The 15,157-nt window shown below is 34.8% G+C and overlaps 1 protein-coding gene across 1 annotated transcript in view; it reads left to right on the plus strand.

Annotated features, from left to right (window-relative positions):
- scn12aa (sodium channel, voltage gated, type XII, alpha a) overlaps positions 1–15,157 on the plus strand; it is a 51,528-nt gene that overhangs the window by 9,288 nt on the left and 27,083 nt on the right. The window contains 8 exon segments of the mRNA XM_043233500.1: positions 1,379–1,468; positions 3,399–3,527; positions 6,818–6,909; positions 6,996–7,238; positions 8,161–8,224; positions 13,776–13,917; positions 13,998–14,195; positions 14,470–14,646. Coding sequence (XP_043089435.1) covers positions 1,379–1,468; positions 3,399–3,527; positions 6,818–6,909; positions 6,996–7,238; positions 8,161–8,224; positions 13,776–13,917; positions 13,998–14,195; positions 14,470–14,646 — 1,135 coding nt within the window.

The raw sequence follows: 15,157 nt of genomic DNA on the forward strand, positions 1-15,157 counted from the left end.
ACATGCATTTATTGATGCATTTATACATAAAAGCTTATTAATTAATATTAAATTATTAATACTGACATAATTTCAAAGAAGGTCCCAGTTAATAAATATCCTAATAATGTGTTTAAATTTACAAAAAATAAAATAATAATTATTCTACATTTGTAACATTATAACATCACTGACACAAAAAATGTGTCTGTTTGTTTTGAAAAACAATTAATCTGAAATTAAAGACATTATCAGTTGTTTTATAAATTATTCAATAAGTCTTTTTGTCATTTAAAAATATTTCAAGTGAATTAAAATTTACATTTAAGTAGCAAAAGTAAAAGTATATATATATATATATATATATATATATATATATATATATATATATATATATATATATATATATATATATATATATATATAGGCAAAATGCATTTTAATAATATTTTAATATTTAGTTTTATAATGTATAGCCTATATTTTCTCGTCTAAGCAATTCACAAAGAAATGAGTTTTCAAAAATGCTAATAACACGATGTTAAGTCTCCTAGGTGATTGCTATCAGGAACATGATCCACACTAAACTTTCCAAACATTAGCAAGACTTTTCCAGCACAAATGCAGAGTGACCCACTTCTAGTTCAAACACTATACCGCGTCCTCTGCCTGGATGTTTATTATAAGCAGTTCAGATAGGGCCAGCGATATCTTGTGTTATCCCCAAATGCCACAGGCTCCGAAAATCCCCACACTGAGTCCATGTTCAGACTCTAAAACCTCAAATACAGAATACAGAAAACAGAGTAAAGTAGCAGATGCTTGCCTATCACTGGGGTAAAATCCTTCCATATTTCAGTTATGATAAATAGAAATGACATCATGAATGTTGCAGGCTAGCAACCTTGTTTCAAAGCTTCTTTAAAGACGTGACGTAAAGTCCTCATTTACTGCGTAGCTTGCTCCCGACTTTAACTTACTTTGTAACTTAACTTAGGCAACTCTTGTCACAGGCACAGTCATCCTGAAATATAATAAATGATATCTGACGTCTCCAGGTTTCCAATTTAGCATGTAGAAATTTCAACTCAGAGGTCAGTAGCGAGAAGCTTTTGTATTAACAGTGAAACAAACTGTACTGAATTGTAAAGAATTTTTAAAACCGAAAATAATGTATATAATACAATAATTCACCCCATGTCTATAACACACAGTATTTGAGTAAGAAAAATGCTACCGAAAATGTTTTAAATATCCATTCCATTTGAATTGTTTCCTTCACTCAAAGTTCTCATTACTATCCTGCATGCTTAACTCAGTTTCAGAAACTGAAGTGTAATTGTAAAGGCATTCTTGATTCAACTCAACTGTGAACTGCTCGCTTCCTTAACTTGTTCACTTTGTTTAGCTTGTTCATCATGTGCACAATTTTGACAAACTGCTGCTTCATGGCCATGTCGGACCCTCCGCTGTGGACCAAATACCTAGAGTAAGCAACGCCTTCGTTTATGCATATTTACAAATACAATGTACATTTTACTACTGCTGGTGATTTCTATACATTGTCTTTTAAGATATTCTTATTTGTTCACTATTTGAAACTGCCACATATTTAAAGATTTTACACACTTGCTCTTTTTTTCTAAATGAAAAATGTACATCATCAATTAACATTTTCAAAGGTCACATTAAAAAAATATTTTATATATAATGTATATATAATTTACCCACCTGTATTTTGACAAAAAATGTTGATCTCTTGATATATTCTGTATATATTCTTATTTGTTCATCATTTTAAACTCATCAGTTTAACCTTAATTATTAATTCATAGAATGGCATTTTATTTTAATTCAAGCAAGAAAAAGTAAAAAAAAAAATACATTTACCACTAGCATGTTTGTATTGACAAAACAAAAATATATAAAAATACATTAATAATACAACCATTATTTAGTATTATTACCATAATATATAGTGACACAAAAATACTGTTTAATTCAATTCAGTTCAGTTCAGTTCAGTTCAAAATTATTTATATAGTAATTTGTATATAATGCATTGCAAAGCAGCTTTACAGGAAATTAAGTTTCTACAAATATGTTATATATATATATATATATATATATATATATATATATATATATATATATATATATATATACATACATACATACATACATATATATATATATATATATATATATATATATATATATATATATATATATATATATATATATATATATATATTTGAATTTTATATATTTGTTTAATTTAATTTAATTTATTTTTTAATATATCTGTTTAGCAGAAAATATTAATCATCATTCTGGTGATCTAATACATCGGCTAGGGGTAGAATGCAATAAATAAATGACAGAAGTAGACAAAGACCTCCAAAAAAAAACCCCAAATAGATCACAATAAATTCCAATGGAACTTTATCGTAGACAAATAATGAAACAATGAAAGACAAGGATAATCAAGTGGTATTTTTTGTCTGAGAGACCAAAGGCCAAAATAACAACCAAAACCAATCCAGAAAAAAGCAGTAACAAATTTGACCTACCACAAAGGAAAGAAAGGAAAATACAATAACCTAACTACTCTTAACATAAACATCAGAAAAACCTTCAGGTTTAAACCAAAGGCAGGTTTCTTCTACATTTCTACCACACTCCAATCTAACCTGACAAAAGAAAACAGAATACGAACATCATGAGGGGAAAAAACACAGTAGAAAACAAGCATCGTAAACGTAACATGATCTCAAGAATATGTCTGCGTAGATGTTCATAACACTTTCAAAATGATGCGTTTTTGAGTAAAACTGGATATTTCCTGAGAAATAAGGGTGCAACTATTCAGATTTATTGTTGACTGTAACGTTCATAAGTGCTTCAGAATGTGTACACAAATGCTAAAAAGAGTTTTCGTCTTAATTTAATGCTTTGCTAAGGTCCTGCTGAGCGGATTGGTAAGAACCACACCTTCACCACTCTGCCTGCAGCATCAGGAATGCCACATTCCCATGATGTCACTTCCTGTTATGTTTCGGAGAGCTATAGCGTTACAGCTCATTCACATGGGAGAGCGACAGTGTTAAATTTAAGCTAAAGCTGCATAGAGCAGGTTTCCGGTGTTTAAGCCGTGGCCTAGATTTTATCAGATGACCACAGTCTCCATATTCACTGATTATACCTCTAGATGCCCTAATACAAAGCCACGATGACCGAGCGCCAATCAAACGTCATATGCATGCGTGGAATAGACCTATAACAGATCGAATCTAAGCATGCAGCATGTTAACAATTCATCAATTGCATCAAAAAAGTCACTGAGCGAATTTTATGCATGTTACCCAACAAGCCCATTCAAGTGTAAACAGCCGATGTTTGCTTTTGCATTCGTGCAGGTATACATTCACTGGCATTTACACGTTTGAGTCTCTAATAAAGATGTTGGCCAGAGGGTTTTGCATAGAGCCCTTCACCTTCCTCCGAGACCCATGGAACTGGCTGGATTTCAGCGTCATCGTCATGGCGTGAGTTTGCCGTTCGCTTTTATTAACCTTTATTAAACTTTTATTCACTTTTATTTAAATGACAAAACAACACCAAAAAAGGTCATGTGACTTGTTATATACAATTCTTCTGAAGCTCAGTCCGAATTCTGGAAATGTTGGGACATTTTTTAGGATATATATCTATTGACTTTAAAATCAGGCGAACCAATTTTTTTCACAATTGAACATAGGGAACGTAACAAATTTAAGCCCACCAGCAACTATATCTGCCCCAGGTTATAGTTGTCGTTTTCCTTTTGTAAGCAGTTTTTGATAAGTTATCCATGCTTTATATCTCAATGACATGCAAACAAAGAACCAAATAAAGGATTTCAAGAGAAATCCTATTTCACGGAAGCATGGTGAATGAAAACCCTCCCAAAGACAATTTTCATGTTGTCTATAATTATTCTGTAACACACACACACATGTTGTGTTTCCATGTTTTATGGGGACTATGGCGTAATGGTTTTTAGATTTTTTTTAGATTCTAAATTTACTGGTATTACTATCCTTGTGGAGACATTTGGTCTCAATAACGTACACACACACACACACACACAGACACACACACACACACACACATGCGCACACACACACACACACACACACACACACACACACACACACACACATATATGTCATAAAGGTCTCTAGAATCAACCAAACAAAACAAATCTAACAAGAAATTTACAGTTTTTTCATAGTTACTTTTAAAAAATGTTAACATCATGCTAGCAACATGCTAATCGTGCTAATTTTGTTTTCAACATTTTAATGCTAACACATGCCTATAGTTAGCATTATAGTTACTGTAGAGTGGGGGGAAATGCCCTCTTAAAGTTAAATGAGTTCAGAAAAGTTATCATAGTTTTAGTGACAATGGCTTATATTATAAACAAAGTGTAAAAAAGGCCAGAGTTTTCACGTTATCAGAATTTCTACTAAAATTAAACGTGCCGTTTATCAAAATGCCCCCAAGGCTGGAGTAAAATGCCATCCAGCCAAAGCAATAAAAACTTTACCCATTAAATGAGCTCATTTAAAATCTAATGTCTGCTACAGGTCTCAAAAAAGTTGGCATGAGCGCAACAGAGGGCTGAAAAAGCAAGACATTTTGAAAGGTTTTAGCTGGGAGAACATCTAGCAACTAGTGATTAAAGGAATGTCTTACAGAGGGAGAGTCTCTCAAAGTAAAGTAAAGATGGAAAGAAGCTCCCCAACCTGTGAAAGAGTGCGTAAAAAGATTGTGGAATGTTCCTCAACGTCAGATTGCAAAGGCTTTGCAAATCTCGTCATCTATAATGAATAACATCATTAATAGAGAAACTGGAGAAATAGGGACAAGGCTGAAGACCTTGCTGGAAGCACATGGTCTTCAGGCCCTCAAGATGACACTACATCCCTTATCGATTCTGTCATTGACATTACTATATGGGCTCAGGAATACTTCCAGAAACCACTGTCGGTAAACAATCCACAGAGTCATCTGCAAATGCCAGCTAAAGCTCTGTCATGCAAAAGGGATGCAATATGTGAACATGATCCATTAGCACCATTGTGTGACTGTTTCAAAGTGGAAAAGAGTTCTATGGTCCTACATTCCTGTCAGAAATCATGTACATCTTCTCCTCCGGGCTGAAGAGGAGGGAGACCTTAGAGCAACATATGCTCCCCTCCAGATGACTTGTATTTCAGGGAAGGCCTGTATTTCAGCCGGACACAGCAAAATCACATACTGAAGCTATTACAACAACATAGCTTCATAGTAGAAGAGTCCGGGTGCATCCAGATCTTTCACATTTGGCGTATCATTAAACAAAAAATAAGTCAGAGATGAACACGAACCCTTCAGCAGCCGGAAACCAATCAGGCAAGAATGGAACCAAATTCCAACACCAAACCTCATAACCTTGATGCCCAGAAACTGTTTTGAAAAGAAAAGCGAATGCTACACCGTGGTAAACATGCAGGCGTCAAATTAGAAATTTTATGCATAAAATAGTAAAATGTTTCGGTTTAAACATTAGTTACGTTATCAATCTTCTATTGTGAATTAAATAATGACTCACGTGATATGAAATTCGTTTAGCTTTCATTTTATTCAAATTTATAAACGTCCCAAAATTTCTGGAACCTGGGTTGTAATATGATTACTTTTTGTAAACAGCAGACAGAAATTTAAGTCGTTATTCACTGAAATGTTTAATCTCAGTGGATCTTGTGAATATTCAAGCTTGCTGTGTATGAATATATTTTACTGGTAGCATAAACAAAAAAAGGGCCGTCCTTTAAGTAGATATCAGATCACATTCCTATGAGATGCAGTTATTTATGGAGCTGTCCGTGGTCCTGAACACCAAACCAATGAGACCCAAGACTGCGGCTGAGTGAATATAAAGAGAGAGAGAAACTAAAAAAGATGTAAATCAAGGGATGCAGGTATCCAGATCGGGATTTGTCAGGTGACCTAAATATCCAGCATTACAGCTCCACCAAATCAGAGGAGTGGATTAACTGAAAGAGAGAGATAGACTACTGCAGGATGAACATTTCCCCTCATTAACAAACTGCTCTAGTTTGTCCTTCCAAGCTGTTTTTCAAAGTTTAGAGGGTTTATCTTCTCTCATGCTTTGCATCTGAACTTTTTAGGGTAAGACAAATATCAGGCGCGCTTTCTCTCAAGAAACCTTTACATTTGTTAGCCATGCTCTCACAAAAAATAAATTAATAATTAATCATCCGAAGTCAATTATTTACGACATTGTCTGTAATCACAGATCAATCTGCTGGTGTGTGACTGACACCAAAATATCCACTCTGGTATTATTTTAGCATAATGGTCAAAGCTCATAAAGCCCAGCTGATTAGATTATTGTGATGCATCTTTGGGTAAAATTACGAGGAGATGGAGCAGATTTTGAATGTCACATCCTCTGGCTTTTTCGATTTTTGCTCTGGTTTTAGCACAGGTTATGCTGTATTAAAAAAAAAATGGACGGTTTTCCACTCACAGGAACAAGATGATTAACACAAAACTGGATATATTATGAATATATTACACACATGCATTATAATAATATACATATTTTGAAATCGCTTAGAATTTTTAAAGTTTCGATTTTGCTTTTATTTATTAGAAATTTTGTTATGTGCATATGTATCAGTTTTTGTTCTTTTATAATATTCATATGAACTTTTTATTATTGTCAGACGACATTTTTTATTTTGAGCTTTTTTCATGACTGCTGTTTTGATTTGTTCCCCAGTTATGTGACAGAGTTTGTAGACCTCGGCAACGTATCAGCATTACGGACGTTCAGAGTTCTGCGTGCTCTAAAAACTATATCAGTGATCCCAGGTGAGGGACGATAGCCACTCTACTTCCATACAGAAGACAACAAACTGATTTTTTTGAATGTAATATTTGCTTTTTTTCTTTTTCAGGCTTAAAGACCATTGTCAGTGCTCTCATCCAGTCGGTTAAAAAGCTAGCGGATGTGATGATCCTCACTGTTTTCTGTCTCAGTGTCTTCGCTCTGATTGGTCTACAGCTTTTTATGGGAATCCTACGACAGAAGTGTGTCCGTAGCCCCGCCCACTGTGTTAACTCCACCTTTCCCGGCAACGGGAGCTTCGTTTGTAACAACAAGACCTGGCTCTCCATCAAGGACTTTTTAACTAATGAAGGTGCAGATGATTTTTACTGGACATAATACTACATATGCACGGAAATCACTAATTGCAGTGCTCACTAAATCAAATTGATGTGTTGAAATATGTGCTGAATCACATTAAATCATTCTGAAATTACAAAACAAATCACTTTTGGACTGAACTGATAATTAATAAATCGTGAATTGAATCAGTTTGCTGTCACTACCATGCTTCATAGATTGATAGTTAATGTTGAACAAGGTTGAGTGATAGGCACTCAAAACAAATGAGTGAAGCTCAACAAGATCAGTTTATCAGGCAGTATTAGACCAACATGACATTATATTAATAATTATAGCTTGATGGATTCACTAGACGTTTAAAGTTCTAATGAACTTCAAAGCAGTGTTATTTTAGTGTACACTATTATAGGTTTTGTCAGTATTTTAATACAATTTATGTTTTATATTTTCACTTTTTGTTATAATTTTAGTCAAAGTTTTAGCAATTGTGTTGTTTTTATTATTAGTTTTATTATTAGTTTTCTTAATAGATTTCATTTATATATATATATATATATATATATATATATATATATATATATATATATATATATATATATATATATATATATATATATATATATATATATATATATTATTTATTTTATTTTTTATTTTTTGTTATTTTAGTACTTCAATTTAAATTAAACAAAAAGCAGAAATGTTGCATTGGCCACCAGCATAAATAAAAGAACAAAGTAATAATCATAACAATGATGATAATAATTAAAAATATATTTTACTTCATATTTTATTTTATTTTTTGTTTATTCAAGTAATCCAATTTTATTTAGGGTTTTAGTTCATGCTAACAACCCTAAATCATGGTTTCAGTGATTCAAATGCTCAGATTTGCAAAAGTTAAATATCTTTTTTTTTTATTGTGCCCTTAGACAATTTCTACAAAATTGAAGGATCCAAGGATGCCTTAATATGCGGATACAGCAGTGATGCTGGGTAAGTCATCTAAACATCCAGCAAGGCTGTAGAGTGTGAATTAGTAAAATTTCTAAATGATAATTTCTGTACAAAGTCGCTATATAGATCTGCTTATTCAGCTCGGCCTCATAGCTAATCATTTAATATCAGTGTACCGTGAGCTCATCAAGCCTATTGTCATTTATATGAAATAAAACACAGTCATAGAGCATCTATAATTTCCGTAAATCCTAAAAGGGATGATGGTTTATCTGAGAGCACAGTGTTGTCTCTGCGTGTGAGGACACAGAACGGTCAGCATGATGACATGTGGTGTATAATCAGAGGACTGTGTAGTTAACCACAATCTCTCATGATATGACTTAACGAGCAGCTGTCATTAAGAGAACGAGCTTTAAAGCCCTGTTATAATGTTAGGAAAAGTTTTGCAAAAAAAAATCTAATAAAATCAAATAAAAATTCAGGTTTTCATACAGGGTTCCCAAAGAGGAACAAATTAATTATTAATTACAATTATTATAAATTATTCATCGATGTTAAATAAAACGTGATAAGATAAAATACACAATAAAAAGAATAACAAATATTTTCCATCATCAAATTTCATTTTAATTTCATTTTAAGCTGAAGTACTACAACTATACAGACATTTTAAAAAATATGAAAAAACAATATATTAGTGACACTAAAACAACACACCCCTGATGATCAAATAAATGAATCACAGCATTTCCACTTTTCAGTGTGAATTAATCTTGTTGTCTCTGCAATGTATGTTGCAAGGACACAAGCAACCTTAATAAGATTTAATTCAAAAATTTAAAAATTATAATTTACTATACCTTTAATCTAACCCCACTACGTTAGCTTTCTCATGCAGAGCCCAAACCGATCCTCATGTGACGTTCAAAGGGTAACCAGTTCCATGCAATAGTAACCTAACCTCACTAATCTCAACTAACCTCTAATAAACCTGCAGTGATTCTTCTATGGGAACGAAACAAGAGGTTATGATGCACCCTCCTAAACATCTCCCAGTGCATTGATGCATTGAGGATTACTGAGATACTATTGTGCGCAGGACATGACCATTCGACAAATCAGTTGAGCAGAGGTGTGCCATTACTCTACGTAATCAGACTTATGATTTCTCCCTGGTGGATAAAAAACAGGTGAAAATATACAGACTTGCATTGAAGGAAGGACCTGAGTTACACGTAGAGACAGATTTTTTTGACTGAGGCCCACTGGTAACCAACTAATTTCTCCGAAAAGACTTAATTTTGCATCTTAGTCTAAGGATGCTTCGAAATTTTGCTCAGGAAAGAAACAAACAACAGAGGAAGACATTAATTTATTTAGAAGTGCATGCAACGTTTAACGGCAACACTTTATTGAATTTAAAACTTTCTGCTTTGATTTTAGCCCATGCTTTGACTACAGCACGTGCATATTTAACACCTAATTAATAATTCTCTTAAATTATGAAAAGGTTTTATGAATAAGCAAGTGTTTTATTTATCTAAAAAAAAAAATAAAATCACTGCATTAAAAGAATCGCACTTAAAAAGAAGCACTGTAATGTATTCGGTCCATGAACTCGGAGTGGTTTTTGTTTGTGCATAAACAATCTCACGCCAATAATCCGCTGAATTAAGAGTGAAAGTCATTGTGGGTCTCACTAACCGTCTCCTTCTCCGCAGTGCACAGAGACATAATCCTGCAAATCCCAGCAACACTGTTCAGACCGGAGCCACGGGATGATGTTTGTGGTGCCAGGGCTAGTTCAAGGATTTTATTGTGCTAAATACCCATCTGTGTTAACGTGAAATATTGCACTGTTAGGGGTTTTACCGATTATGAGGAACAGAAACAAAAATAAACCAAATACAGAGCAACTGGGAGAAGAATTTTATTTCATTTCTTCGCATTCAACTAATTTCGTGACTGCAAAGTACTGAATAACTTTTAGACGTGACGCGTGAAATGCGAGCTTTCTTTACTAAAAATAGGGTTTTGTAAATACCTGAGATTATTCACAGTTTCTCTCGCCTTCGAAGCTACAAACCTCATCATACGAGCCTTTATAACTTCTATCAACCTCAACCAGTAAGTCCGTCCGTGATCTGAGTTTAACACTTTCGGTTCCCATCAGTGCTCTCCTCGGCTCACGGCACACATCCCAGAGAGGATTTCCCCTCTACATTCACATCTGATCCCTCCTAAGCCCTTTTGTAGGTTTGTTAATGGCTGTTTTTACGACAACAGAACATTGGGGATTTGCACTGCTCTTTTCTCTCTCTCTCTTTCTGTATGAGAAACAGAGAATGATATGTAATGAGATATAGACGGAACGCTCCCTATATATGCACTGAAATCAGACCAATTAATTACTCTTGGAATGGAATTAAAGTAATATTGTGCAAAGACAGCTTATTTGTGTGGCTTAATTTTGGCTTAAATTCATTTGGCTTTTCTGTTATAAAACCACTTATTTAGAAATCGGGGACTAATCAAAAACATAGTCAAATTGACCCTATTTATTGCATTTGGAAAATAAGTCAAATGGGTAAAAATTGCATTACTTGGTAGAAGAAAAGTTGCAACATTTTCCCAGCTAACAAGGAACGTTCTTAGAATGTTCTGTCATGGTTCTTTCTAACTTATTAATAAACTTTTTTCAAGTTATTATAACACAATGTTCATTTAGAGTTATCCAGACTTTAATAACTTTAGCAGAAAACATATTACACTGTAAAAAAAATTCAGACCTCAACTCAAAAATCATTACATCAAAATTTTTCCATTGACCAAACTGAATTTCTACAACTGTTGCCACAATTAAAAAAAAAAAAAGAGAGCAGAAATTCAATTGGGCGAAGGAAAAATTTTGATGCCACTAGAAAATTTTGAGTTGGGAGGTCTGAAATATTTTATAGTGAATTAATTCATTTTTTTAAATGCACAATGCTGTGGACAAGGATTCAGGGATTATGCTAATTGTGAATGAGCATGCACAAATTACTCAGAATTTACACAGCTTTCATGAATAATGCCCATAGAGTATAAATTGTCATGTTTATTAAAATGATCAAATAGATGCCACTTTATATTGGTCCAATAAAACCCTACTATCTATTTGTAACCCTACCCGGTAAATACTTCATTTACACTTTACAAATATATACTTTATGTTTATTAAAATAAATGTTTTTAAAATCTGAAAAAAGGAAAAGGTGGGCGGAGCTAGTGTAAATAGCCTCTGCCATTTGGTAGAAATCCAAAAGTGTGCGTTTATATGGCGCAGCTTTTTTTTCAATTCATGCCTGTGAGATTTATTGGTTGCTTTATAGTGTACCTGGTGAAAATCACAAGCCTGCTCATTTATAAACTACATAATAATAGCCCATTTGTGTCTGTGCCACAGTTTATGTTTAACAGAAATGTGTCAAAAGCCTGCTGTCAAATGCTTGCATACTTGTTCAGTTCTTCAGCAGTTGATATGAAAGGTCAGCACTTACATGTGAGTGGGCAGATCGTGAGTGACACTCTTATTACTACTGTTTCAGTCACCTCCAGGACACGGTTACTATAGAGACCTGAGTACCTCCATCCTCATGGCAACCTCAATCCTGACTAATGCACGGATTTAACCTGTTAACTGATGCTGAACTAGAGCAGACCTATACAGGAAAGAGAACAAAAAAAACATTCATTGCTAAATCTCCACTAAAACAAGTTTCAGAAAATATCTTAAAAAATGTGTCCAGAGATCTCAGTTTCTTACAGTAAAAGTATATTGCTCAAATAAAGCTATACAGCTCTATGGCTATATGACGACATATAGCTCACGAGACCTAATGAAGCTCTTAAATATGCATCATTTGAGCATCAACATTAATACGGAGAAATTATACATACATACTGTTTAAAATAATGTTCTAGATTTCTCCTCCTGCCTATGTTTTATTGCTACATTTCCAAGCATGGTATTGTACCGGACTGTATTATATAAACCTGTGTGTTTGAACACATTGTCAGGGAGATCATGGTTGCACGGCCTCTCTCTCTTTCTGCCTTTGGGCGAGAGATTTACAGATGGCCTCGTTTTGCAGCTCGGCTGTCCAGCTGTTGGCAGTTCCATTACTAAATGATCCCTCTGTCAGATTGACATGCTTCTGTCCTCTGCTTGGCCTGTCACTCAAACTTAATGTCACCATAGTAACCGAGAGAAAGATAGGATGGACCGAGGACGGGAGGAAAAAAATTAACTGCAACTCGATACCCATCTGTTTACTTATAATCTTCATTTTGGGCCTCAATGCATGTGACTACGTGAGCTGTCTTACTGGAACTGAGATGGTTTTCTCTATATTTGAATATGCTATAAATACACTGCTCAAAAACACTTTTTAATCAGAGCGTAGCATCAAGTTAGTTCAACTCCTGGGATATTGATCTGGTCAGTTAGGTAGCAATAGAGGGTTGTTAATCGGTTTCAGCTGCTTTGGTGTTAATGAAATGAACAACAGACGCAATGGATGGGCACCAATGAGACTCCCATTGCAAGAATGGTTTTACAGGTGGAGGCCAATTTTTTTTTTTTCATCTTCTCATCATTTTTTGCATTTGGTTTTCATTAGTTTTGCATTTGGCTATGGCAGCATGAGGCGATACCTGAACCCTACAGAGGCTGCACAGGCAGTTAAAATCCTTCAAGATAGAGCATCAATATGCACCATTGCCAGAAGGCTTGCTGCGTCTCCTTGCACAGTCTCAAGAGCATGAAGGAGATTCCTGGAGATTCTAGAAGAGCTGGACAGGGCCGTAGAAGGTCCTTTACACATGAGCAATGCCAGAGCTCTACTAAAATGACCTCCAGCAGGCCACTGAAGTGAATGTTTCTGACCCGGCATTTTGCTATTAAACCCCAGAACTGGTTCAGCCTGAGCACAGGTGACAAAGTAAAAAGGTCTGGAGAAGCCGTGGAGAATGTTATACTGCCTGTAACATCGTTCAGCATGACCAGTTTGGTGTTTGGTCAGTGACGGTCTGGGGAGGCATATCCATGGAGGAACCTCTGCTGGTTAGACAATGACCCTGACTGCCATTAGGTATCGGGATGAAATGGCTCAGTGATGCACTGGTCCAGATCTGGGAGGAAATGCATACAGGCACACGGGGGCCATATAAACCGCTGAGTACCATTATGAAATGTTTCGATGAAATTTCAGCAACATGGACTAGCCTGCTGCATCATTTTGATTCACGTGGTGTTTTTGAATACATCCCTCTTTAGGTTGATCATTTTCATAAAACAATGTGGCATCTTTTTGTTCCTAACACATTACCCAGTCCATATCAGTAAAGATATCCATCATGATCCAGCATTTTTGTTTTGAGTTTTTGTATGTTTTTGGTTAAAGTCAAAAATATTAAAGGAGCTAACAATCGGTATCCATTTTTAGCAGCACGATATTTAAATCTCCCATGTTTTTATGTCATATTTTTTACTGAATCACACTGCCATTCCTCCTATTAAGTATCTTCATGTTTCCTCCACAAACAGGAAGTGCCCTGATGGGTTTGACTGTTTAAAAACTGGTCGCAACCCAAACTATGGCTACACAAGCTTTGACACCTTTGGCTGGGCCTTCCTGGCTCTCTTCAGACTCATGACACAAGACTACTGGGAAAACCTCTACCATCAGGTACCAGCCACGACTCGAAAGGATTAATAATCTGTTATTGAAACATTATTACAAATGTCTCTTCTTGCTCTCTATGACAGACCTTACGGTCAGCAGGGAAGACCTACATGATTTTCTTTGTGCTGGTGATATTTCTGGGTTCGTTCTACCTGGTGAACTTGATCCTGGCTGTCGTGGCCATGGCATATGAGGAGCAAAACCAAGCGACCATCGCAGAGGCCTGGGCAAAAGAAAGAGAGTTTCAGCTGGCGATGGAACATCTACGCAAGGAACAAAGGGTAATTAGCAGTCTGAAATAAACAAGGTTCATTACCTGGAACTCAATTTCTTGTAGTACTATATATATTTTACCTTTCCTTTTTTTACGGCTATCAATTCCTAGTGGATAAAATCAAGCAAAATGGATTGCAGATGCAATTTCATTTTTGTTTTGAACAGAACGATACTGAAATCATGCTCTTTTCCCAGCACCTTCCTAAAATGTGTTGCTTTACACTGCAAGAAATATGTATATTACTAGAATAAATTCAGCTCAATTCTTGTTGGAATTAGGCTTTAGCAAAACAGCGCAGAAAGGAGGCTGAGATGGCCCTGGCTGCGGATTTACCGCCGTCGCCCTTCTCACGGAAAGACTCGATAAAATGCCGAAGTAGAACAAGATCCCACCGAACGCTTTCAGAGGATATGGAGGAAAACTTTTTGCCAAAATTTGACCCATTTGATGAAAAAGTGAGTACTATTTTATAACCGTTTTATTTATATTTGGCTTTAAGGTATACTTAGTCCTTTTTAGAAAAGTCTCCTTTTTTAAAGAGAAGAATAAATGCTAAAAAAATTTTATCATGTAAAAGAAATATTATACCATTGATGTACTTTTGTTTATAAAAGTTTCTCGTCAGGTGTCTTTTAATTATATGATGTTATCACGTTGCTGTCTTGCTTTAATTTTTAGCAATTTTGCTGTTTTTGTCTTTTTTAAATACATTTTTATATAGTATTTATTCATTTTATAAATCTATATAGTATTTTTTATCGATTAGTTGAACTTAAACTTAATGAAAATGATCAAATTTTGCCTTGCCAGCTAACTGAAATTAATGTTTGCCCTTTTTAGATTTTATTTCTAATAGTCTTTTATGAGTTTAGTTTTAGTTAATGACAATAACCCTACTCTCTTGTTAAGTGTCTCGTCGTTTCATCACCTACCTTCTAATCTCTCTTTCAAACTCCTGTCCTCCAG

This window comes from Puntigrus tetrazona, unplaced genomic scaffold (genome assembly GCF_018831695.1).
Source record: "Puntigrus tetrazona isolate hp1 unplaced genomic scaffold, ASM1883169v1 S000000846, whole genome shotgun sequence".
Taxonomy (NCBI): domain Eukaryota; kingdom Metazoa; phylum Chordata; class Actinopteri; order Cypriniformes; family Cyprinidae; genus Puntigrus; species Puntigrus tetrazona.